This window comes from Diabrotica undecimpunctata, chromosome 6, assembly GCF_040954645.1.
Source record: "Diabrotica undecimpunctata isolate CICGRU chromosome 6, icDiaUnde3, whole genome shotgun sequence".
In the NCBI taxonomy this organism is placed as follows: Eukaryota; Metazoa; Arthropoda; class Insecta; order Coleoptera; family Chrysomelidae; genus Diabrotica; species Diabrotica undecimpunctata.
This window is the reverse complement of record NC_092808.1, coordinates 23,210,850-23,238,183: the sequence shown is the minus strand read 5'-3', so window position 1 is coordinate 23,238,183 and position 27,334 is coordinate 23,210,850. Positions and strand designations below refer to the sequence as shown.

The 27,334-nt window shown below is 35.1% G+C and overlaps 1 protein-coding gene across 4 annotated transcripts in view; it reads left to right on the top strand.

Moving 5' to 3' along the window:
- Window positions 1-27,334, top strand: part of chb (CLIP-associating protein) — a 125,825-nt gene that overhangs the window by 71,927 nt on the left and 26,564 nt on the right. For 2 of the 4 annotated variants that reach the window (XM_072534455.1, XM_072534453.1), the window contains 9 exons: window positions 2,225-2,409; window positions 2,823-2,948; window positions 6,778-6,798; window positions 11,729-11,815; window positions 12,427-12,704; window positions 17,066-17,200; window positions 18,619-18,678; window positions 26,242-26,652; window positions 26,768-27,200. In XM_072534455.1, coding sequence (XP_072390556.1) covers window positions 2,225-2,409; window positions 2,823-2,948; window positions 6,778-6,798; window positions 11,729-11,815; window positions 12,427-12,704; window positions 17,066-17,200; window positions 18,619-18,678; window positions 26,242-26,652; window positions 26,768-27,200 — 1,736 coding nt within the window. The remainder of the gene's footprint in view (window positions 1-2,224; window positions 2,410-2,822; window positions 2,949-6,777; window positions 6,799-11,728; window positions 11,816-12,426; window positions 12,705-17,065; window positions 17,201-18,618; window positions 18,679-26,241; window positions 26,653-26,767; window positions 27,201-27,334) is intronic. The other 2 variants (XM_072534454.1, XM_072534456.1) reach the window with 2 other exon arrangements.

Sequence of the window (27,334 nt, the reverse complement as noted above, 5' to 3'; positions counted from 1 at the left end):
CTAACAAATGCTGCTTTTGCTTTTATAATTCGCTGTTTAATTTCTGTTGAGTGGTCCCATTGGCTATTTAAATTGGTGCCTAGATATGTATATTGCTCGACTCTTTCGATATTCTGTTGGTCGATTGCAATTTTATTAGTTAATTGGTCTTCTATTTTGATTTTGGCCGTTTGATTGTAGTAAATGTTTCTGATAATTCTAAGATCTTTGTTCTCAATTCCAATTTCTTGCATTAGAGTCATTAATTTGTCATGTTTTACTCTGTCAAATGCCTTCTGGTAATCTATAAAGCATACGTATATGTCACAATTCACATCCCTGCATCTCTGAAATAGCACCTGTACAGCAAAAAGGGCCTCCCGTGTTCCCAGAGTATCACGAAATCCGAATTGTGTTCTTGTTAGTTGTTCCTCACATTTTGTATATATTCTTTTGTGAATGACCTTTAGAAATGTTTTAAGTAAATGGCTCATAAGGCATATAATTCTATAGTCTTCGCACTTTCTCGCATTGGGTTTTTTTGGAAGATTTATAAAAGTTGACACTAACCACTCTTGGGAACCACGCCCGTATCATATATACTGTTAAATATATTTGTCAACCATTTTATGCCATCATAGTCCATAAGTTTTAAGAATTCTGAGTGAAAATTATCAGGGCCTACTGCTTTACCATCTTTGGTGCTTTTGATGGCATATTTTACTTCTTCGACTGTAAATGGTGGTCCAGATTCGCAATTGGTGTTTTTTCCACGTATTTAATCCAAATATCTCTTTTATGCTCTATTTCCAGTACTATGTTTCCCTGATTATCTGTCAGGAATCCAGTGTTCTTGTATTTATATAAGCCTGCCGCTTCTTTAATCTTTTTTATGGAGGTTAAATGAATCATGTTTTTGTTGTAATGACTCTATCTCTGTACACTTCGAGCTAAACCAATTTTCTTTTGCTACTTTAATAGCCCTTTTTATTTCGTTATTTATGTTGTTGTAGTAATTCTTATTATCTTTAGCGTTTCTTCTGTCTTCCATCATACATAGAATCTCCTCCGTCATCCATTCCTTTTTATTTGTTCTTTCAGGTTTTAAGTATTTCTCTGTTATTTCTTGACTTACTTTGTGCAAATTTTCTAGTTCTACATCTGTGTTATCTGTTTCTGTACGGGCACATGATTTTTCTGTACGAGCCCACGTTTTTTCTTTTAGGCGTTTTTGTACCTTTTCCTTTACTGTTTTATTTTTCAGTTGGTTAATATCGTACTTCATAATTTTTGGTCTTTGAACTTTCTTTAAACTAAGTTTCATTTTGGCGATAAGTGGATTGTGGTCCGAATTTATGTCGGATCCCGGGTACGCTTTAACAGATGTTATAGAGTTTCTAAATCGTTTGTTAATAAGAATATAGTCTATTTGATTTCGTACTGTGTGATCTGGAGTATCCTGGGGAGATTTCCATGTATATAGTCGTCGGAGGAAGATCATAAAAGGTGTTTGTCACTACGAGCTGTTCTTCAGTTGCAAATTCAATCAAACGGTCTCCGCGTTCATTACGTTCCCCTAGACCAAAGGATCCCACTAAATTTCCACTTTGTCCTTTGCCAACTTTGGCATTAAAGTCTTCCATTATTAGTATTATTTCGTTTTTCCGAATCCTTTTGACAATATTAGTAAGGTCATTGTATTTGAAACCATTCTCTCAAATTTCTCAGCCAGGATTTCTCCTTTCTGCCCAAACCTCTTCTACCTTCAATCTTGCCTTCCACGATAAGCTGTAGCAGACTGTACTTATCATTACGGAACACATGGCCCAGGTATGACGCTTTCCTCCTTTTAACAGTTGTTAACAATTCCATCTCTTTACCCATTCGTCTTAATACCTCTGTGTTGGTCACTCTGTCTGTCCAAGGTATTCTCAGTATGCGTCGATACAGCCATATTTCTAGAGCCGCTAACTTCTTTATAGTTGCTGCTGTTAACGTCCACCCTTCAACTCCGTAAAGTAGCGTAGAGAGTACGTAGCATTTCGTGGCGCGCCATCGGAGGTTGCTTGTTTAAGACATTATTAAATTTGGGCCATAAATAAAAACGTTATTTAAGATTAAACTTTGGTAATATTTTAAACGGCCATTTGAGTTGATTGGTCTTTAGAATAGATCGTTTGAATATCCTTCTTACGTAAGCTTTCTTTTTAATCATTGTATTTAAATGAAAAAATCTTTATTGCAGAGCATTTAAAGGATTCAAAGAACATTTCCCTGATCATGCAGAACATTTAATTCAATCTCTGGATCCGAGCTATAGAAAAGCACTTCAAGGAGAGGGAATGTCTGCAAGTTCGTCACAGAACAATCTTTCCAGTGGATTTAAAACGCCCAAGATGTATGGTAGATCCACAGCTGCTAGTACAACAGGTAAAAATTCTTCAGAATAATGTAACATCTTAAGTATGGTATATAATTACCATGAAGATGTATATATAAATTGTAATATTAACAAAAAAGTTATTTTTGATATGTTTATATAAATAATAGAAAATATTTGGGATTTGTCATGTTTTTTTTTAATGGTCTCCTGCCTATAACAATTTATTAGCGTGATATGTTTCTCCATGCTGCTTTTGACTGAAAACAGGAAGTACAGATAATTTGGCTGCAACTGGCAGTCTTCTGCAAAGAGTTCCTTCGTTGCCTCGTAGCTACAGACAACGAAGCGGCATACCTGTTCTTACTAGAGACAGTATGTATCATATTTTAAAAACTTAGTGTTTTTTAATCTGCGCATGCTAGTTATTTGAAATGTATTAATACGTGTTATTACTTTTTAGATTCAGGAAAAAAGGGATTCAGAAGTAATTCTGCCATTGATCTGCAAGCAGCGCAGCGAGCTAAAGCTAGAGCGCAATATTCTGCGATGGCCAGAACGAAGATTCAGTTCGGCACGGCCAGTCTACGTAAGTTTGTAGAAGTTGCCTTCTTGCATGGTGTAATTGATGCTCAGTATGTTTTTAGAAATTAATCCAATAACTTGTTAGCTTTTTATTATTAGTATATTAAAGCATATACCCTGACTAGTGTTATGTGAGTGTGTTTGTAGTAAACATATTTTTTATTAATTATTCATCCTCTGGTCGTGGATCATGTTTTATTTCGATGACCTGTGAGTTCATCTCGACAATTCGCTACATGTAACTTTTATAAGCGAACGAAGGGGTGTTGCTTGAACTGAAGTACTCAACGTGCTTGGATACGAAAACCAATTTTTGAGGAGATTCCTACACACTACAAAATACTCATTATTTTGTAGCATTTTCATAGTTTAAATGTGATTCCATTCTGCATAGCTGGTCGTCGATCATTGTGTGTTATTTTGACTGGTGGATTCGCTGTTAACGCGCATCTTGTCTCTTCTAGCATATTCGGACGATAATGAAATGAGTTAATACTTTTGAGGCCGGTATTTTGTAATGATACAATCATTTTAAGGTTTAAAGATCGGACGTAACCTTTTGTCGCGGGCTGGTGATCTCCTCCGAGTACTTGCGGTATTTATAGCCTTCTAGCTATAAATACCACGGAAAAGAAAAGCTACAAACGACGACACGCCTCCTCACGCCGAAACCAGTGGAGGGGAGGCAAGTAGAAAATATAAATATGACCTCCGTAGTACAACGCGGAATCTCTAGAAAGAGAAATGTGGGACGTAGGAGGATTTCCTGGTTGCGAAATTTAAGGGAGTGGTATGGGTGCAGTTCAATACAGTTGTTCAGAGCTGCAGCCAACAAAGTAAAGATTGCTGTGATGGTAGCCAACCTCCGATAGGAGACGGTACTGCAAGAAGAAGTACAACGCGGCGTCAGTTTCAGCTTACAAGCGAAGTAGTAACATCTCCAGAAGATGACAACCCCCTAGTGTTGGTGGAACGTCGAGAACTAATCTCATAAGACAACGGCCTAACAGCCCGAACAAACAGTTTAACAAGTTAGACGATGGCCGTGAAAGCCTAACACCTCTTACTGGTTATTTCCATACATACCTGTGTGTTTCTCTATGTTTGAAAACCTCATTCAAGATAGTCAGTCTGTTTGGTTCACATTTATAATTAGTCTTCAGTCATTGCCATTCAATGTATTTTCTCCAAATTTTCCATCTACCGTTTCATTTGTTTTTTACCTATTCCCTATTTGTTATACCATCATCATTTACTCTGTATCTTCTCAATAAACTAACTGTGTAACCCTATATTGATAGGATAATTTTTATTATTCGCTCACTAATTTGTTCCCAAGTTATTAGGTATTTTTAAACCTTCTGTGTATGATGGTTGATACTCTGTTTTTTTTAGGAACCCTACTATAGAAGTGATCATATTTTCTCCAACTTTCTATGCTCTGCCCTTTTTCTTGGTTTTGGATAAAACTGCAGTATTAATATTTAACCTGTCTTATTCACTTACCACTATATCTATTTTCTTTGAGACAATTTACATTGTGTAAATTCTATGTTACACAATTCGTAATACTTTTCCATAATTTAGTCCATCTTAGAGTTTCCTGTGTAGTCCGAGGCTTTTGATTAGGTTTTTTAGCAATATTTTTTTACATAGGACATAGATTGTAGCCATAACCCTCCTCCTCTCTCCGGGCTTGTAATCGGCAAGAGCTACTGTTATGCTACTCGATCCACACAACAATCATTTCAGACGGAGTTATAAGTGAAACTTAATGGAAATTGAAACGTCAAGAATAACAATATTAAGTGTTTTCAATTAAAATTTCGTTTATTTCCATTAAATACAGTAAACAATAAATGAAACAAGCATACATCATAATGGTGTTGGTATGGATTGGTACTGGATTCTAAAGCAGCTTGTTAGCTCCTCAATTTCGTATAACTCTGTGATGGGCAGTGATGATACAAATCAAAGTAACACCGAAGAATTTAAATATCATCTAAGTACATGCTTCTAAGCGGAAACAAAACAATTATTGTCCCATATCACGAAGAATTTCACACATGAACGAACAAACCATTTTTATAATAGGGGACTTACCGCAAACGTAGGCAAGGGAAGGAAATGATAAAGAAATTGTTGTAGACTTTAGTAAGATATAGAAAGCTGTTTGGTATTTATTTCTACATAAATGAATTTTCCAAAGTTGCAGTAATTTGTTAGTATTTTGTGTATAAAATGTGTGTATGTTGTATATTGTATCTATATTGATATACATAGTGAAATTACACATTACATACATCATTTAATCAACGGTGCAAGTCTTAAGCCTTACCCTCTATCCTACTTTTTTTAAACACTAAAATTAAAATTAATAAATTTTTAATTTAAGGACACTAACGCAATAAATTAAAAATTGCCTACAGCTGCCATTTTGTTTGAAATTTAATTTTAAATGACATCATATTACACAGGTGTCTTGATCAATTACCCAAAATTTTAAGTTTTATGGATCAGAAAATTATTGGAGGGTAAAGCTTACGACTAGTACTGTATATGAGGGCGAATCAAATATGACCCAGACTTTTATTGGTACAGTAAATAAAACTTCGAGTACACCTTATTTTTCCATATAATATCCTCATGTATTTACACGTTTTCCCACTGAATAAGAAGTTTTTTAATTTTCTCAAAGAATGAAGCTGGTTGTGTCTATAACTAACTAAGTATGAACGTTTCTACTCCATCGTCGTAGTCAAAGTGATTGAACTCTAAGTTCTTCTTTGAATGTTCCACACATATGGTAGTCACGCGGCAAAAGATCCGGAATATAGGACGGATGGTCCATTATTTTTTAGTGAATTTTATCCAACTCTTCTTGGATTAATGAAGCTGTGTGTGGCTGAGCGTTATCATTGAAAGCTCTTCAAATAGGCATGTCTCACCTTTGTCATTCATAAACCAATTTCAATTCATCACGTAGTTGGCAGTAGTAAGCAGCATTAGCTGTACAATCTACAGGGAGAAAATCAACTAACATTATGCCTCTTTAATCCCAAAAAATTGTTTCAAAAACTTTCTCAGCAGAACGACGAGACTTTGATTTTCGCAGCTCTGCTTCTCCAGGTGTTCGGCTCGCCATGCTTGCCTGTTTAGATTGCGGGGTTTAAAGATGCACCAAGTCTCATCACAAGTGAGAATGCGCCTGCCTCTTTTCGATATCTTGACAAAAGTCTTTCACATCCAGCAGGATGGTTTGCTTTCTTGCCTCAAGAGGCGAGAAACCACCTTGTCGATACTGTTCGGTAAACCAAATCTTCTGAAATTATTCATTGGGCATTCGTGTATGATATTCCGATGTGCTTACCAATGTCCTATATGGTAAGGCGGCGATCCCCTTCAATCATCTCACGGGTCGCAAGAGTATTCGTGCTTGTCCGAAGTCGGTGTGCATGGGTCTCATTTTTCACTGACTCGGTCATTGAAAAATTGTTTTACGCTCTCTTTCGACAAAAAATAATAATAATAATAATGCGTTACTCAACATACGTGTGCACCTCTTGCTCAGACATGATGCCTACTAACAGGAGAGCTTTGGAGAGCCAAACCGACTTACCCACCCAACATATATCAAGATGTCACGTTACTCACTTCATCTAGTTAAAAAGAAAGTCCGGTTCATATTTGAGTCGCGCCCGTAAAACCCTTAATATTCATTGTTATTTAACTAAAACATAATCTAAAATATGTAGTGTAATATTTTGCGCTTTACCTTTTTAATGCATTTTTGTAGTGTTTTTCTAATTCTTGCTTTTTTTCATGTATAACAGAGGGCGAGGTAGCTCAGCAAGGTATATAGCTTTTACATTGTTATTATTATTTTATTATTAAAATAATTCGTTACACTTTTGCTGTTACGTAATACAAAAATAGTACAATTTATATGAGTTTTATAATGATATTTACAGACAGATATCATTTAGACCAAACATTTGCATTTTTTCAACGGAAATCTAGAATAAATTATACATTTTATGACCTAGAATTTATTCTAGAAATAGTTATACAACGAAAATAGCTTAACTGGGGTAGTTAAAGCTCAACGAATTCGATGGCTAGGTCATATAATGGAAATGCCAGTAAGCAGAGTTCATAAGCAAAATTGGAGGTAAAAAAAGAAAAGAAGAGCAAAGAAGAGATGGAGAGATAAAGTAGAAAAGGATATTAAGAAGCCAAACGTTATCAACTGGAAGAACAAAACAGAAGACAGAAAAATTTGGAAATAAATAGTTGAGCTGTGAGCCTACTAGCTTGTAAAGCTTTGTATATAAAATCTTACTATCCCAATTAACACCAAACTCCCCACAACGTCCAATGGTGACCTTGCACTATTACAAAATTTATTCATTTCTTGGAATTCCAACCCGATATATATACACTAGTCTATGTAAACAATTTAAACACTATTAATAATACTGTTATAACCCGAAATTGTAACGAATATATTGGTAATATTTAACTTATTGAAATGGCGTTATTTTTAAAGAGAATAATAAAAAGACTTGCAAATTGCAAGTTAAAAATTTTGGTGTACAGTATCAATATTAAACTTTTGTTTAAGAAATAGTTTTATGAAAGCTTTTTTCATTGATATTTTTAGTTTCATTATATTCTCTAATACAAAATTTACCAGTCAATAGATAGGACGTAGACGATTCATAGAGTGGTCTGCTCGTTCTCCGGATCTTAACCGGTTAGATATTTTTCTTTGGGGTTATCTAAAATCACTTGTTTACATTACACGATCAACATGCTTGTAGGATTTGAGACAAATAATTATTGATGCACATTGCCAGGAGGTGAACAGCGAACATTTTGAACATTTGAAGTGATTTTAAAATTATTATTCTCATTGGTCTTAGTAAATAATTTTAATTATTCTTTGATTTATTTCTTGTTTTAACAATTTTTTTTCTGTGGGGGAGAGGTGGGATGGTTGATCCCTGTTTTAGTGTTTAAAGATTATTTCAGACCATAATAGTTATTTTCTTAATTTCATTAAACAGGTTCATAATGTGGTTATCTCCTTCCACTGGGTGTTTACCTAGAATATCTTTCTTGTAGAACAAATAAGATAGATCAGTTCTTGTAAAACACCAGTGCGGTTCAAGATCCCCTGTCCATGAGGGATATTTGATCCCCGTGATGGGGCAACTTGATCCCTGGGATAAAGTATCCCACCTATGATGCATAGCATAAGTAATTATTGCCAATTATGAAAAGTAATTAAATTAAACAATGAAACAAATTAAACTACCTACTTTATTAAATAAAAACATAAAATACAAAAATAAATTGAGTCAAAAAATAACAATTATTTAGAAAACATTAGCGTCAAATCTATGGTTAAATTTTATAATATCAGCAGTCCTGGCCGTTCTGCTCACGGACGGCTGCGGCAGCTTTTGTACGTCTGTCTGGTCCACTTCGCTGACGTCCTCTACTGTTGGAAAAGTGAAACAGCTTCCTTTTTGTCCCTTTTGTCTTAAGAATTTAACTTTCTTGTGTTGGAAGCTTTTCTGCTCATTTCTTATTGATTGCGGCTTTCTTAAGAGCAAGTTCTTCAATTTCCGCTTTTTCAGGGGTATCAGTTAGGATGCGATAGCGCCCCATTTTCTACCTCGAGAAGATTGGGCACGAGGTGCTGCCTTGGGATAGGGCATGATGTCTTGTGGAGAAAAATGTTTCACAGACATTATGTCCGATGTTGGAGTGCAAGGTTTTAGGGCCCCAGACAACGTTGGTTCTATAGAAATTGATGTACTAGCACTAGGCGTTGGCTGTATTGGATCCAGAACTGATTCCTGAATCAAAGTTGGGTCTGGACGGTCCGTGACAGCGCTGGTCATAAATTCGTCGTCAGTAAATATGTTTGGATTTATCGGCCATATTCCAGATACTTTGAACCCACTTATGATATTTGAAGGAGAAATGGCTCGGGGGAACGCATCTCCAAGCAGTTCTGCAATGTCGTAAATGGTAATAGTTTTCCCGGGAAATTTGAGCATAAAATTGGAAGCTGCTTGGGAGTAGTAAGTCTTTAGTGGAACAAAAACTGCGCGGTCCAATGGCTGCAACTTATGAGATGTGTGCGGCGGAATTGTAAGAAATACGATGCCGTTGGCTCTCGCATAATTTACAGCCTCCAATGAGCAGTGGCTCTCATGGTTGTCCATAACAATTGTTGCGAATGTTTCCGATCTAGACTTGGCTGAGCGAAACGAATAAAGTGTTCCAAAAACTTCAGAAAACCAGATCAAGTCATCCATCCACTGGGATATGTTTTTGCATTGCTGCCAAGAGGTGCATGGCTTAGAAACCTGTCCTGCAAGTTTTTTCTGGGAAATATGTAAGGAGGCATGTGACCCCCTGCAAAATTGATGCCAGCACATACCGTAACCAGTTCGCCTCGTTCTGCAGATGTACTTTTGCCCACCTGCTTTACCCTTTCACAGCAATTATTTTAGCAGGTTTGTGTACTGTAGTGAGACCAGTTTCATCAATATTCCATATATGTTCAGGAGGAAACTGGTACCGTATATAAACATTTGTTAATTGATTAAAGAATGTACCAACTGTGTGACGATTAAAAGCTGAGCTTCGTGCCAAGCTTGTGGCTTCTGGTTTCCTTTTTGACAGCGTAGGGTTTCTATCAAGAAAACCTCGGTACCAGTCGCGGCCAGCTTGCTTTGTTTTATCCCAGGCAAGGGAATATGATATCCTATTTGTTGCAGCATAGGAGTATGCCAATTTGCGCAGTGGCACCACGGTAAGACCGTAATACATCTTGGACATATCTTTCGAAAACATACCAAGTTCTTTTTCCTGGTCAAGTGAAAAAACCTGGCGCACCTTGTAGCCTGGGAGAGATATCATGTTTTTTCTGCACAACCTCTTCAATGTCATGACATTTATTCCGAACTGCCTAGCAGATGCTTTGTAGCTTCCTCCATTTTTTACCACATTTACAGCCGCTTTAAAATTTTCTGCATCAAGAGGAACTCTTTTCGTTGCTCCTACTTTAGTTGAGTACTTGCGTGGCATCTGAAAAAATAAACATGAATAAACTTAATTACATTAAACACGAGATGAAAAGAAACACAAAGTGGGATACTTGATCCTGGGATCCAGTATCCCCCATTTAATAGGATCATCAACTATCCCTGCAATGACATTTTTCAACAAGTGCCAATTTTAGGTTAAAACAGTTACAATTTAAATATCACTGTTTTAGTATTTAGTGATAAAAGTACAAATGTTTCACCTATTTGGGCAGTATAATTATAAATTAAACGAATTAAAGTTGTTATAAATTACCTTGCACTCGTAAAATAAACTTTCAATGTCACAAAATAGAATAATTTTGATTAAAATGTCAAGCGTGTTCTGAAGTAGCAGCCATTTGTCAAAACAAAGTAAACAGTATGGCCTCTACTCAAGTGGGTCAACAGAACAGTAACAGGATATTATTGGGCGCCAAATTTAAATGGGGATCAAGTATCCCACCGGGATCAACTATCCCACCTCTCCCCTACATGAATTAGGAATAAAAATTTCTTTTAAAATATACAGCGTGGCCCATTTAAATTAAATTAGTTAAGGCTATTTACGGTGAAACCGGAAGTAGTGTAGTCACAAAAATTATGGCATCATATGCGTTATGTGTCATTGTACTTGCATGCAAAGTTTGATGAACATCAGACTTTGTATATGGTTTAAATAAAATTTTAATTACACGATGAAAAATGCTTTTATAAAAAATATATATCCAAGAAATAGTGTTTTCCTATTTAGATCTGCGATTTTCATTTTGTATCGCAGAGTTTTGTTCAGTGAAACCCATTTCTTCATTTTTATTGTACTGGAAATATAAATATCATCTTAGTGTCCAACAGAGCAGTTTATTGTGAGGTGTGCAATATATGGCTGACATTTTGACAACTTGTGTTCAAATAGACCAACTAAATAGTAAAATGTATCAGTTTAGTTCATAAAAACTAATGTACAAGACATGTACCAGAGAATATATGTAAAACATGTATAATAATATATCCTACTTCATATAGAAAACGACGTCATCGAAACAGCGAACGAATTTGTATACCTGGGAGCGCTCCTTAACACAGAAAATAATACTACCACAGAGATAAACCGCATATGCACGGCCAACAGATGCTATTTTGGGCTCAATCTCCTCCTTAAATCCACAATTAAAAATAAAACAATAATACGTCCAGTCCTATATGGTTCAGAGACCTGGATTCTAACAAAAAATAATGAAAACATGTTACGAAGGAGAAGTACTAAGGCAAATCTAGGGAGCAGTGAACGACAATGGAGTGTGGAGAAGACGATACAAATTGAACTTTATAGAATATACCAGGAAACTGATTTCGAAAAACAAATTAAGATAGGACGTCTGAGGTGGATAGGACATGTAATGCAGATGGAACAAAATGACCCAGCTAGAAAAACGCACCTTGATAAACCCATTGGTCACAGAAGAAGAGGAAGACCCAGATAAAGGTTCCTTGATAACATCGATGAAGATATGAGAGAAATTCTTAAGGAGGAATTCTTAATTCGCGAGGATTATTGGTAAATGTTGCTAAATTTAAAATACAGGTTATAAATGAATTAGATTGCTACATCTTTTTAAATAAACTGCTCCTTTGTTGAATACTGTATCGGCTGTATGAATAAATTATTGTTCTAATTTAGCGAGACCAAAGAGAGCACCAGAGACTGCAGTAACAGCATCACCTGAACGAGTGAGTCGAACAAGAAATCGAAATTCACAGTCACAACGTAAGTATAGGAGCTTAATGCATTTTTTTTTCTTGTGCTTTTATTAATTGCTAATTTTTCATGAATACATGATTACGTCTCGAATAAGTGCTTCTTAAAATGTAATAAGAGCATTAAGCAGTTATATAAATACGTAAATAATCCTTCTATTCTACAAGTAAACAAACAAATTAATAAATAAACAAATAAATCTTCTACACTCAATGCAAATGGCGGCAAAGGCTTCAAAAAATTAGACAAGTACGACCTCTATTAGTTTGACTTCTTTGATTATTAATGATATTCTTCTTTTTTCAATTAAAGAAGTTTGCAAAAGGTAAGTTTATTTCACTTATTAATAAGGTGAGGTAGGAATTTTTGTGTTGTATGTTTCCGACAATGAGTCAAGAATATCAAAATATTTCCACTGGAGCCGACTGGAATGACATTAACAATTTAGAAAAAGTTGAAAGTTAATGTTACATTACGCTACGAGCAGTTAATGGTACAAAATCTAATTCGTCTACGACATTATACTTACCGATCAAAATATTTTAAAACTACAAAGAGATTTTTTTATTATTACATCTTTGTTTGCTCTTTTCATGATATTATGTCATTTTAAATTTTAGCAACGAGTAGGTCAGGATCGCCTAGCTCCCGCCTGGCTTATATCTACCATAGAGCCCCTGAACACGAATCTCCAAGACCAAGAAGATTATCTTCTGGTATACCCCGATCAACACAAGGTTCCCGAGACACGTCGAGGGAAACTAGTCCTAACAGAAGCATGAATAGGTTTAGAAGAGGAAGTGATAGACCACCAATGAGTCCCGCATCGAGACCGGTATTGGCCCAGAAAATTTTACAACAGAGCAGAGAAGCTGAAAATGCGTTAGCGGATGTATTTGTAAGTAAAAAATTGTAACATGTGATGTAACTGTTTCGTAATGTGGTAATACAAATACTCAAAAATGGTTTTCATAATATGATTGATATTTTCCAAATTGGCTACCAAATCGGTTGGTGGTTGTTATTTTTCAACATATGATAGATATAATGCTGCATATGTTGTATAAAAAGTATAAAAATGCGTAATTTAGATAAATTTAAATAAAAATTACACAGAATTCAATACAAAATTTCGTCAAAATATCTATAAAGTGATGCAAATGACAATTAATATTCTGTATTTACACATATTACATCGACACAGGCTTGAATACATCGTTTCATACTTCCTATTAAGGAATTGGTATAATTCTGTCCATCGTAACTTATGCTATTTTAAGCTCTCTTGTGTGTTTGGCAAATTTTCGTCACTTGCCTATATTTGCCATATAGTGGGATTGGTTCACTCTGCCATTACTTGTACAATTATTTGCCGCATGAAAAGTCCCGCCGCTTGTCGGTAATAACGCCGCGAGTCAAACTAATTTCAATTATTTGCATGCATGTTCAATTGAATGGAGGTTGAGAGAGTTGAGAGGCCATTGCAATATGGTTTCTAAAAATCTGTCTGCTCATATATGAGCCTAAGAATAATATCAAGATAAATTGGAGTATTCATGTTATCAACGGCGGGTTACGAAACCTCCTTTGTAAGGAACTCTATTGACAACTCAGTCAAGCCAATCATATCGATTAGGATTTCTTCAGACTATAAATCGACAGTTATCTTCCACAAGGTATATCCTAGTCTTATCGTAAAAAGAAAATATATTGATTAAGGTTGCAAGTTAACAAAAAATGAATAAAATAAACTAGTTACTTTTATAGAAAAGACAGTTAAGATTTGATTTCATGTATAGTCTTTCTACAATTCGCTTATACGTATTTCGTCCTAGCAGGACTCATCAGAGCGACTGGGTAGAAGCCATGAACGTGAACATTCTTCACATCTCTTCCGTTATAGCAAGTAATAACTTCATACAGGCGCCATCCGAATTCAGTAAAATTATTTTTAAATCGACTAGCGGAAGGCAACCATGTTCCAGGTGTTTCTTAAAACAATGTATAATTTTTTCATTTACTCATCTTGGGTGTCTGAAAATTTTTGACTCCATGTTCCATGTGTTTCTTAAAACAATGTATAATTTTTTCATTTACTCATCTTGGGTGTCTGAAAATTTTTGACTCATTTTTAAGAAAATGCACGCATGTTTGTTTTGATGTTTAGGTACTGATCAATTTTATTTCGATTTCCATCAAAATTAATCCACGACTGAAAATTGCTAACAGTGGAAATCGAAAACTGATCAGAACTTTCCCCTTGAAAGAAACACTACCCATATAATTATTCTCACTGAATCTGAACCTAAGTCGACTGGGTCTCTTAGCAAATCCCTGCTTTAGATGGATGAGTCAAGTGAGAAAATAGATTAAATCGCCTTTCACCAATCTCTTCGTTTTTATTCATACTGCTTATGAAGAAGAAAATGATGAAATGAAAATGAGAAATTTGCATAACCTTCTTCTTTTTATTGCGCTTTCTCCTTTCCAAGGTTGGCGATCCAAATGGCAATTGTAGCTTTGGAAACATTTAGATTTAAACCGAACATTCCGCTTTGACGAACTACCGAATTTATGTTTTGCAGTTCTTGTGCCTTACTTGCTATTAGAATGATCAACGTACGTCATGTTTACATATTAATTAATAGGAGTAATAAGACTCAACTCTATCGCACTCCTTGTCTCATTTGTATATCCTTGGATGTTGTGGGTAGGAGTCGCGGAAGAAGACGCATCTCCTGGTTAAATAATTTGAGAGCTTGGTTTAACTGCACTTCTGCTGCCCTCTTTAGAGCAGCGGCGTCGAAAGTGCGAATTGCCATGGTGGTTGCCAACCTTCTTAGAGGAGATGGCACATGAAAAAGAAGAAGGATGTTGTGTACTTTATTTCAGTTATTTCCGTTTGGTGTCAATATAGTTCCGAGATAATTCCTAGATAAGTCTTGTTCGTCAACCCCGCTTGGTCTCAGAATTTCGATCATCTTTTGATGGTTAACGCAGTCAAATGCTTTTCGATAATTAATAAAATATGCATATACATCTACATTCATGTCTCTGCATCGTTTTGTTAACACATTTAAGGCGAAAAGAGATTCTCGTGGTCCGTTTCGAAATCCAAGTTGAATCTCACACTTCTTGTAAATTCATGTATGAATGATTCCGAGAAAAGTTTTAAGGACATAAGAAACCAACAGTAGCCAACACACTGTGAGGAATTGGGTTTTTTGGTAATGTTACGAATGTTTATTTTAGCCAGTCTGATGATATTTTATCGATATCGTAAAATATATTAAGATAGGACGTCTGAGGTGGTTAGGGCATGTAATGCAAATGGAACAAAATGATCCAGCTTGAAAAACGCTCCTTAATAGACATATTGGTCAAAGGAGAAGAGGAAGATTCAGAACAAGATTCCGTGATAACATCGATGAAGATATGAGAAATATGGGAATACGTGCTTGTTACCTACCTGCAATTAATTTAAGTACGAGGCGTGTTTTTTAAGTAAGTACCGTTTTGGAATTAAAAAAAGACGTGCAAAGATATGGCAATAATTTTATTTTTACATGAAGGCCTGTACCTTAATCTACTTTTCTACATAATTTCCGTGAATATTGAGGCACTTGTCATAACGTGGCACCAGTTTTTGAATACCCTCCTGATAAAATTCTGCCGCCTGACTTGTTAACCACTGCATCACAAATGTTTTAACTTCGTTATCGTCTTGAAGACGCTGACCGCCCAGGTGTTTCTTCAAGTGCTGGAACAAATGGTAGTCGCTGGGCGCCAGATCAGGGCTGTATGGAGGATGATCTAGAGTTTCCCATTTAAATGATTTGATGAGATCTTTGGTCTGATTAGCCACGTGTGGACGGGCATTGTCATGCAGCAAAACGATACCCTTACTCAACTTGCCACGTCTTTTGTTCTGGATTGCACGACGCAGATTTTTCAATGTCTCACAATAAGACGCTGCATTGATTGTCTCATTACGAGGCAGAAACTCCACTAACAATACTCCTTTTCCTGTCCCAAAAACCTGTGCACATGATTTTCCGGGCAGAAATTGTTTGCTTAAACTTCACTCTTTTGGGTGATGATGAATGTCGCCATTCCATGGATTGTTGTTTCGATTCTGGTGTGACGTAGGCCACCCACGTTTCGTCACCAGTAACAATTTGGTCTAAAAAATCTTCACCTTCACTGTGGTACCGCTCAAGGAAAGTCAATGCACTGCCTAAACTTGGGTTTTGTGCAAATCCGTTAACATTTTTGGAACCCAACGTGAACACAATTTCCGGTAATTCAAGTTCTCGGTAGCAATGCGATACAAAACACTACGAGAATACTGAGGAAAGCAGTCGGGCAATGATGAAATTGTAAAGCGTCTGTTTTCTCTCACCTTTTCGTCCACTTTCTGCACCAAATTTTCATTAACGACCGAAGGACGCCCACTCCGTTCTTCATCATGCACATTTGTGCCGCCATCTTTAAATGCTCTCACCCATTTCCTTACCATTCCATCACTCATAATGTTTTGTCCGTAAACTTCAACGATCTCACGATGAATATCGATCGGTTTTACGCCTTTAGCACTAAGAAATCGTATAACAGCCCGTACTTCACAATCAGCGTGACTCACGATTGTTGGAGGCATCTTAAACACTGGAGTAAACAAGTATACAATGAAGAATCAGACTGTAATGGCGTCAGTGCGTAGACAAGAGATGTAGGTAACCAGCGCTCATGCGCGGAACGCCGACCGTAGCGCTGCGGCGGCGGAATCGCAAAACGGTACTTACTTAAAAAACATGCCTCGTACTTCGACAATTGATATTGTCTGGACCGGTGGTTTTTTCTGAGCTTTTACTGCATAAATGACTTCTTCTTTGGTTATTTCTGGACTTTTTCCTTATTAGATTATCCGTCGATGGTGGAGCACAAGGTCTATCGTCGCCAAAAGTATCTGAATATATTCTTTCCATTTGACTAGTTTGTCTTCTGTACCTATAATTATTTCTTTACTATTATTTCTTAACATCGTTTCTTGCCGCTTTGTGTGTCTGTTCCATAACCTATGTCTAGTTTTTATAGGAATATTTTTTCTGTTTAATGACATTCTTATTTTTAGAATATTTGTTATGTTTGTTAAAATGTTTTGCCTACATTAGTATATTTTTAAACAAATATATTGTTAAGTGAATTAGAACTATTTCAAATCAGTCAAGGATTTAATGTACATTACTATTTACTTTACAGAATACGTCAGACCATTATAGGAGTCCAAGAAAAAACATTAGATCTGTCGATAACCAGTCTGATGAATCAGAAACTTCCAGTGTGTGTTCAGAAAGATCTGAGAGGTCTCTAGATTCCTTTAGAAGGCATTGTGATGTAAGTTGCACAGATATTTTATCATTATGGTATTTATATCATTCATTTAGTTAGTTTTAACTATAAGTAAGTCTGTTTTAAATATAAAATCAGTTAAAGTGTTATAACTAAATTTATTCCAACTTATAAATCATGAAACATCGACTAAAATCTACATTTATTCCTAAAAACTCGTTTTCTATTAGTTTATAATTGTAGCATGGAAATAAAGAAACCAGAACAAAGAACTGGAATTCTGCTAATTTGTATTAAAGTGTATGTTCCCTTGAGTGAAAATTCTATGAACAAACTTCTTTTGGTTTGAACATTTTCAATATCTAGCTCATTGTTAGTATGAAATCTTCGCTCGCAATATTTTACTCAATTAATCGATGGGCTGATCCTCAGATAAACAGGATTTTCAAGTAAAATCAGCTATTACTGTTTCGGGAACGTACAGCTTGTATGATGATGGTGAATACCTAATTCCGAACGAACAGAATACGACGAACCTGTTCCCGGTATCAATCGGAACGCAATGAATATAACGAGTGGTCCAAATCTGCGAAGTTTTGTCTAGAAAATCACCATCACGAATACGCGAAAAGATTAACATTTTCAAAACCAGAGGGCACAAGAAGTAGAAGACGACCACGAAGGAGATGGATTGATGATGTGGAAGAAGACCTGCAGATTCTAAGGCTCATAAGATGAAGGGAAATTGCCAGGAATCGACAGGAGTGGCGACTTCTTTGTGAGCAGGCCAAGATCCACAACGGATTGTCGATCCACTTATGATGATGATGATCTAACCATAAAATAGACGCCTTTGAATGCCAAAGCATTCAGTTCTAAGATATACATTGCGACTTTATTGTTGCTTATGATATATGTGTGGAAAGTATTGCGTTAATAATTTTGAAATAAGCCAATTTCATATTACATCATTTATATAATACAGTTTACTCTGTTGTATACGAGGTAGATTTTGTTGTAGAATAATATATTAACGGTCCGTAAATAATTAAACACGGAGAAAACATCCGTTTCTTACATTAAAATATTGCTATTTGGGTCGACTTACCGTTGTTTATTTATTATTGTTTTATTAGTATTTAAAATGTTTTAAAAGAAGTAATAGTAAAAACAGCTTGCTAAGAACTGTTGCATACGGAGGGATCAAAATACCTATGTTAAGGGTGAGAAAATTTCAACTGAATTTAAGGTTATATCTGCAGTAAAATCAACAATATAAGTTGACTCAGAATATTAAAATTTTCTTGTAAGTAATTGTGGGAAAAGAATACTTAATTTTTTTTACATACCATCATCACATTGTTTGTCGCAACTTGAATGTTATTGCATTAATGCGCTGCTTTTGTTGCATTGTGTTTCATGTTGTGCTTATACTATAAATACCATTTCTCATTTTGTACCAGTCGTACTCGTGGAGCGGCTCCCAGCAAAGGTTATCAAGAGATTTATGGGAACCATCTCGAGTGAGTAAAATCATAAAACATTAGCGATTGCATTTTCACTTTTGCTGCATGCTTTTTATTGCTTGTTCTCTAGATAACTTTTTCTATGCACCTAATATTGAACAACTTAAATAGTATATACAAATATAAACCAAACAAGAAACAGTTAGGTTTCAATATACCTTGGACGGCCGGTCTTGGGCTCTACAATTTTCATACCATCGTCAGGTCCCCGCTTAAGGTTACTTAACCACTAAAAAAGAAATGTTACAGTTGTTATAAGTTACAAATTATAAATTATGACAATAATAAGTTTATACTGAGTATATTTAGTTGATATGAGTGTATTGCACGTATACTTACATAAAGATACAAAGAAAGTGGTCCGAAGTAAGCATACTATTAACTCAATTATGGCAGGATAGCATTAATAGAAAAAATACTGTCACATCATTGTAGGGTCAATTTCTTGGGAAGATATTCAGAATGGCTAGTGGACATATGTATGTTGTGTATTATATTTTATCTACGACATTGTGGTCCAGACATTCCATACCCGAAATACCGTGGAAGCATTTCTACCAATCCCGTTACCAATTTATCTATTTCGGTTTCCCCAGACTATTATCTTGAATATGATAATATCGCAGAATATTATCATATACAATTTCCCTTAATTGTTTAACGTTAGCGCATCTTCTCTTCTCCTTAGAGTCATAATAACCGATGTTTGTAAACCCAGTAAACAATAAAACTAAATCATTTAAAAAAATAGTATTTGCATGTAGTATCAAAGAAAAACAAAATGAATTTACTTTAAGATTTCTAAGGCTTTAGGCATGCGGCTTATACAGCGACAGTGAAACCATAGGTTGCTGTATGTGGTTGCATTTTTACGTTTTTTTATGTATATGCCTCATAAAAGAGAAACATTTATACTTTCTTATTAACGTTTTGCTTGGTTCAAGGTACTATTTTGCTTACTTTACAAGTGATTCCTATAGGTGTTAGATATAAAACTATAATCTATTTCTAATGAGTGTAGAGTAATAAAATCTCATTAAGTATTCAAAAGCGCTACAGGGTAATCCGTCAATAATCCGTCAATAAATTCCGTCCGCATTGCAAAATTCTGTCGTTTCATAAAGAGCAGGTAGGTATCACCCTGTTTTAAGGGATTAGTCCATTGTTATCGACAGATAAACACTGAGCCAGAGGCGCGCTAGTGGGTTAATTGACAAAAGAATATGCATTCTTAAAAATCATATTAAAGGAAATAAAAATGTAATACAGCAGAACAGTGTTATTAAAAAAATATAAAATGTAACAATAAAATATATACGAACCGAAATCGGGAAATACTCACAAACACACACGAATGAACTTTACATATTGAAACACTTGTGGGGAGTTTAAATCAATTTATTCACAAAAACTACAAAAACTTTACTGGATACGTTATTACAATTCTACATCACTATAGTCTTCATCCGAAGAACTGTCATCATCCCCTGGTGTTATAATTATAGGGTCAACCACCTGATCGACCAAGTTGTCCAGTTCCCACATTTTATCTTCCTCTTTTAAAACATGCTGGATTGCTTTTTGCCAGTTTTCTGATGTGATTTCCATAATGGCTTGATCAAACAATACCTTGACATCTTTCATTTTAAATGTGGTATTGTGCCTTGCAACATATCCTTTAACTTGTGCCCATATAAGTTCTATGGGATTTAATTCGCAATGATATGGCGGTAGGCGTAGCACAGTTACTTTATACTTTTCTGCTACATCTTCTACGGCATATTTTATGAAGCGAGATTTATGTTGTTTTACTACGGCTAGTAGTTCCTTCTTTATTGAATTCGTCTCAAACTGAATACCTTTATTTGACAGCCAGTTAATAATTTCTTGCTTTCTCCAAGCTGAAGTTGGTACCTTCTCTATGCGCCTTGAATGGTAGCTTGCATTATCCATAACCACGACCGAATCAGCTGGAAGAAATTTTAACATTTCCCCGAAGTAGTCTTCGAAGACATCCGAATTCATGTCCTCATGATAATCTCCCGTCCGACACGACTCAAAGCTTAACAAACCTTCTTTTAAAAATCCTTCTTCGCTTCCAATGTGAGCAATTATAAGCCTCTTCCCTTTTCCCGAAGGCACTTTAATACCCGTCGAAAGGCCTTCTATGAAAGCTTGGCGAGCACTTGTTACATTTTTATCTTGCCACATTTTTTGGACTATATAACCTTCGTTTATCCACGTCTCATCAAGATAAAAAAAATTCTTGTGCTCTCTGCGGTACTGTTTTATAGTTCTCAAATATTTTCGTCTCCAGCAAATGATTTCATCACTTTCCAGTAATAGTGCCTTTCGATTGTGCTTTTCCCAGGAAAAATTCATACTTTTTAAAGTTTTCCATAAAAGTTTTCTGGATATCAAAGGAATATCGTTATCTTGGCTTATCTCCATTAGTATTTTGTCAAGGGTGGGTATTTCCTTTTTAAAATAAAACGAATGAACTTTTCTTCGAATGTCACGTTTGGTGTCTTCACCTAAGATTTTTATTGGTCTTCCTGATTTTCTCTTGCATGGACTTAACTGGCCTGATATCTTTCTTTCTCGCAATAATTTAAAAATCGTGGACTGTCCAATTCCAGTCATTCGGGCACATCGCTCAACACTTTCTTGCACAGACAAACTAGGGTGATCGTGTTTTATGCAATCATATACATTTAAAATTATAACTTTTTCACTAACAGATAGCGGAGAATTTTTTACACCTCTTTTCTTTGGAGTAAATGTCGCCATTTTATAACTTTTTCACTATTTCTATATCACAATATTACTGTACGTTTAATTGGTGTAGTAACAATTACTAACTCGAATGTCGAATGTCGAATGATAATAATAAAATAAAAGAGGGATTATAATGAAAGTGTAAGTAAAACCTCATTACGCGTTATTAGTCTTCATGTTGATTTATTTTAGTTCTTAGTAATATTAGGAGGTGCGTCATACCCTTATCAGTTTCTTCTAATGCTTTTATTCGTTCAGTAAGGAAGTGAATTTGTTTTTATAAATAAAAATGTAATTAGCTTTAATGACCATATAATGGAATACGAGTTTGAAGAATAAGTTAATCGAAAAATTAAATAAAATTGGTTATCACAAAATATCCAAAATATGATATTTTGAGGTACATCAATTTTTGACGACGAAGTTGACATCCGTCCATTTGCCTACGCCCATGACGACACCGAAATTCAGGCAAATTTTATGACACTTCATGATTTATTACTCTACACTCATTTGAAACCAATTATAGAAGTAGTAAATTTATCTCTTACAGCACTTTGAAATATTGTAAAATATTACTAATTTTTATGCAACTCATAGTTTAACTTTCAATGATTTTAAGTACAGTATTTGCCAAAATAAACAATACCCAAAGTGAACATGGTATTTTTTTTTAATTTACGTAATTTACATGTTCAAAATGTGCGATGTGCGAAATGTGCAACATTGCGAACCAAACAAGTTTCATAACGATTTTTTAGTTTATCCAACATGTTTATAAAGATTTCTTTAGCATATCCCAAATATAATGGGAGGTTACAATTTAAATAAATAAATTTTTAAGCCGACTCGGGGTGAAAACTGTCTTGATAACATTTTCCTGGATTCTGAGATACAGTGTGAGATGGCTGGAGTTTGTGAACTAGGTTTCTCTGACCACAAAAAACAACAGGTTGGTTTTTCATTGCATCAAGTTAATAAGTATCAGGAAGAAAAAATACTTTCAGGACAATTACACAGAAAGGTCTATTTCTGTTTCGTAATAGAATATCTGAAATAAGTTGGGACTTTGTGAATGTGAAAGAAATGGATGTGAATGAGAAGTTTAACAGATTTATGAATGTTCTGGAAGAAGCTTATTTGGAATCTTTCCCAGATACGAGGTATAAGATAAAGGCCAATTAAACAATAAAACTAATTGGTTTAACAATGACTTAAAGGCTATGCGTGATATCAACTGCACTTTTTAGAACAGTTTAAAAAACAGTATCGGTCACCAGACATTGAGAGGACATATAAAGACTTTAAAATGCAATACGGAATGCAAAAATCATGGCAAATAACAACATCATCAGGAATTCCACTAATCCAATAAATTCTATGTGGAAAATCATAAATGAACATTGTGGTGTTAAGAAAAATACTAGTCAACCTTCTAATTTTAATCCAAATATCTATAATGATTACTTTTCACAGATAGCATCCAACTTGATCAAAGATATCCCAGTTTCAAATCTGAATCAAATAGATATAACTCGAATAAATATATTAAATCCATTTGCTTTCTCAGAAGTCACTTTCAAAGTACGGGATATTATCAATAATTTCAAAAATAAAAACAGCCGTGACAATCTTGGACTGAATGTAAAGTTGATCAAAACAATAAAAAATATAATAATTCCACTTACTAAGCTAATTAATATCTGCATCAAAGAACACGTTTTTTCATATGTCCTTAAAAAAGCGATAATTTGTCCAATCTTCAAAACAGCTTCATTTCATAAGCTTCAATTTAACTCAGTTCTTTTGTGTGACTTGATCAAGGCTTTTGACTTGGTCAGCCATGAAATCCTCCTGCAGAAATTAGAAAAATATAACTTTTGTTCCGAGAGTATTGAGCTCATAAAATCATATCTGAAAGATGGGTTAAAGGTTGTGGAAGTTGGTGGTGTGTTGTCGTCAGAGAGTGTGATAAATATTGGAGTACCACAGGGTTCAATACTGGGCCCTATTTTATTTTTTATTTATATGAGCGATTTTTCAAACATGGAACATACGGATAAGTATACACTCTTTGCAGATAGATGGCTATGGATAGATTTGCTATGGTGGCATGCCAGATGGCTGAGCAATGGTTTGTTGTAAATAGGTTGGTTCTGAACAACAATAAAACTAAACAAGTTACTTTCACATTGAGAGATGTGGGTGATATGAATGCTGAAGTTGGCGAGATTTAATTTTTTTGAGTTCTTTTCGGCCCAAAATATTAAAGGGGCCCACATATTAATAACTTAGGCAAAAATTAAAAGTCTCTGTATTTTGAGAAATCCTTCAAAATGCGTCTCACAGTGAACTATATGTACTGCGTATCACTCCATATTCCACTCACATTTTTTATACTCTATCCTTGTCTGTGGTTATGCAGCTGACACTCACAGGGTATTCTGTCTGCAGAGAAAGGCAGTGTGGGTCCTTGCTGGTTTGGGATTTAGGGAAACCTGGCGTCAGTTTTATGAAATATTGGAAATTCGCAGCACATTACATTCTAGAAAACCTTCGATTCATGAAGAGGAATGCCAATCTTTATAGAAGTCACGAAGATCAGCATGATTGCGATAGTAGGCACGTGAATATTGGCGTTTGAAAATGTGTCAAAATTGACCAGGGTATTGGGCAATAAAATGTTCTGTCTGAAAATAGAAATTTGCCTGAAAAGGATTTTGTTTGACGTGTGTAAGATTTTATATTTTTAACACGAATAAACAATATTGAGTTAATGTGTGCATCAAGTGTTGTCAGATAAGGTGAGTGAGCTGGCAACTCGAAGTCAGTTTCACGAAAAATTATTCTGTTTTCAAAATGTTTGTGAAGTAAGGCTAGGGAGCGTATGGCTGTATGTTTCGATGCGTCATCATGTTGAAATCATTGCCTGTGCATTTACAGATTTCGTGTGTTGCAAAAATTTCGTGAATCTCTAACAAAAGGTTTAAAAAAAAAGGACCTATAATCCCATGCTTAGACACCGCACATCAAATCCAAGAAATCGAGCTGTTTATCTATGGATATAAGTCTAGCTTGGACCATTATTTCGACCATTTCCGTATGAGCTGAAATAATGCTCTACTATAAACACTTTCTCCTCGGTTGTATTCTTCTCCTTATATATCTCCTCCATTTCAGAAAGGCTTTAATAATATAGAACTGTTAATATGACAGTGAATGACAAATGGGCTCACTCAAATAAATACGTATTGTGTGTGAAATTTCACAGCGTCGAAATTTCGGTACTGTTTATTTTGGCGAATACCGTTTGAATATGTAAAAAAGGTTGTCTCAACATTTTAGTTTGTTTTATAGTATTTGTACATTTAAATTTTGGATTAGTTTTTTTTAGGTAATTTGGTTTATGACAATTACTTCTTTGTTGCGAATGGAACTGTCGTTGTAACATTAAAACTTTGTGTTTAGTTTAAGGAATGAATTGAAAACATTGACGAAAAATCTATTAATTACAATTAAAACATTTTGTAGACCTTTTAAAAAGTATTCTGTATACTCCATAATTACATACTTTCGATGACTGAATAACCCTTTGATCTCCTTCACAAATCCTCGGCATTTTTTCGTTGCTGTTTCGAGAGGTGTATTAACATATATCTCTTCACATTGTCACTCAATCTCTGTCGGTGACCACCTCTGGGGGGTTTTGCCGTAAAACTACTCCATTATATTCTATGTTACAGACATATATAAAATATCTAAAATACCTGTATCTCACGTTGGGCTCCAATCTATAACCGTTTAACTACGCTCTGAAAGTTTTATTGTTACACATTGTCTACCAACTTTTAGAGGGTAGTTATATTGTTACAAATACATTCATATCTCTCGTTTAACTGCTCTCATCAACTCTTTCTCTGCCTCTCTTCGCTTCTATTCTGAAATTTAAAAACTCTGATTTATTGATCTCATGATAATAATAAAAAATGGCAAAAATCGCGCAACGTTTATTTATTTTAACACCATTTTAAAAACTGACTTTATTTGCGGCAAATACAGAAATTGCAGACGAAAGCTGCACTCTTCACCTTTAAAAAGCATTCTGATTGTTGTCGATAGGACACTCCGATCAAGAGATATCGAATTTTTACCGTCGAGTTTTACTTAAACAACGCTTCAAGCGTTATTTCTGAGAGTTCGTTCAGTTCGTGTAGAACGGTTCATTCTACACAAAAAGTGCTATTTGTTCGAAATTTTTCAATATTGAAAGCTACATTTTTTTATTTTTTTCTACTCCGTACAGATTCTTAGTAAATTGATTTTTTCCGTTTTCCCCTCTACTAGGGAGGGTTTTATGGTGAAGTCAGGGTTTAGGAGTGGTAAACTTTTTTGCATATTTTTTGGGGTCTGAAAAATTGACATTCTCAGCAAAATACAGCTCGTTCGTATGATTTTTAGAGGTTCACTGTATTTTCGTCCCTGACGATTGGAGTATTACTAGATAGACCTATACAAAGATTAAATTTATTTCAGTACTACATATACCTCATACTTACCAGGAACTAATTTCTTATATACCACTACAGAACCTCTCGAAGTATTCTTTCATACTTTCTTCCAATATTTTCATCGGCTACACGTTATAAGGTAGCCTTTAAACGCATTTCATGGTATAATCTGTATGTTTATGTAAATAAATTGTTTAAAAAGATCTATTAAAGGAAAGTATCTAGTGCAGTGCAGTAAAATAGTATCTAATATCTTTTAATATTTTAATTTTAGGATATTAACCAAATTATAGCATTATGTGCAAGTACGAACTGGCAAGAAAGGAAGGATGGTTTATTGTCATTACAGTACTACCTCAGTACCGAAGTGCTTCTCTCCCCAGGAGAATTGAAACATCTAACCGAGATATTTACCAGAATGTTTATGGACTCACATACCAAAGGTCTCAGCGTTTTCCTCGATACGCTTCACGAAATTATTAAATGCTACAAGTCTGATCTTGAGTTCTGGCTGTACGTCCTCCTGCAGCGAGTCTTCATCAAAATCGGTACTGAAACCCTTAGTTCTATTCAAGGCAAATTGATGTCCACCTTAGATCTTATTAAAACCAGTTTTTCTATAAAGTTGCTCATCGCCAATGTGTATCGGTTTCTTATAGATGCGACTCAAACTCCAAATACAAAAGTAAGTATGAAATAGTAAATAGCATATTTTGATTAGGAGATTATGTGCGAGAATCGTTATAATTTGAATTTAAAATTTACGACTTAACAATATTTACCCTTTCTTTTATTTTTAGGTAAAAAATGTAGTCTTAAATACTCTGTCATCACTGTGCAACAACCCCGATGCCGTTCAGCACATTTCTCAGCCTCCTGCTAGTCAGGCGCTGCAAAAAGTCATCACATACGCTCAAGATACCAAATCGGCGGAAACTAGGCACGCCGCTAGACAATGCATTGTAGCTTTATGGAATTGTAATACTCCTCAGGTAACAATGATACTAGCTGAGTTGCCTAAAGATATGCAGGATTTGGCATCCAACGTTGTACATAGTCATATGAGGAAGAGCTCTACTGGAAGCGAGCCTGGAAGCCCGATGACGATGGGAAGTCCAAAACCTTTGTCGCCGGGTATTTCTCCGTTCAGAGAAGGTTTAGATCAGGAAGAGTTCCATAGGAGGCTTAGGAGAACTACGGCTGAAATTCAAAATTATAGCTTTGAAACCTTAGGTAAGTTGTCATCTAGAAAAATATTCAACAAATTATATCGATTTCTGACTACATGTAGATTCAAAATTTTTACATAACCTCAGATTTTAACTTCAGAACAGTATTCAGATTTTTGTGCAAAAGCTTTGGTATGC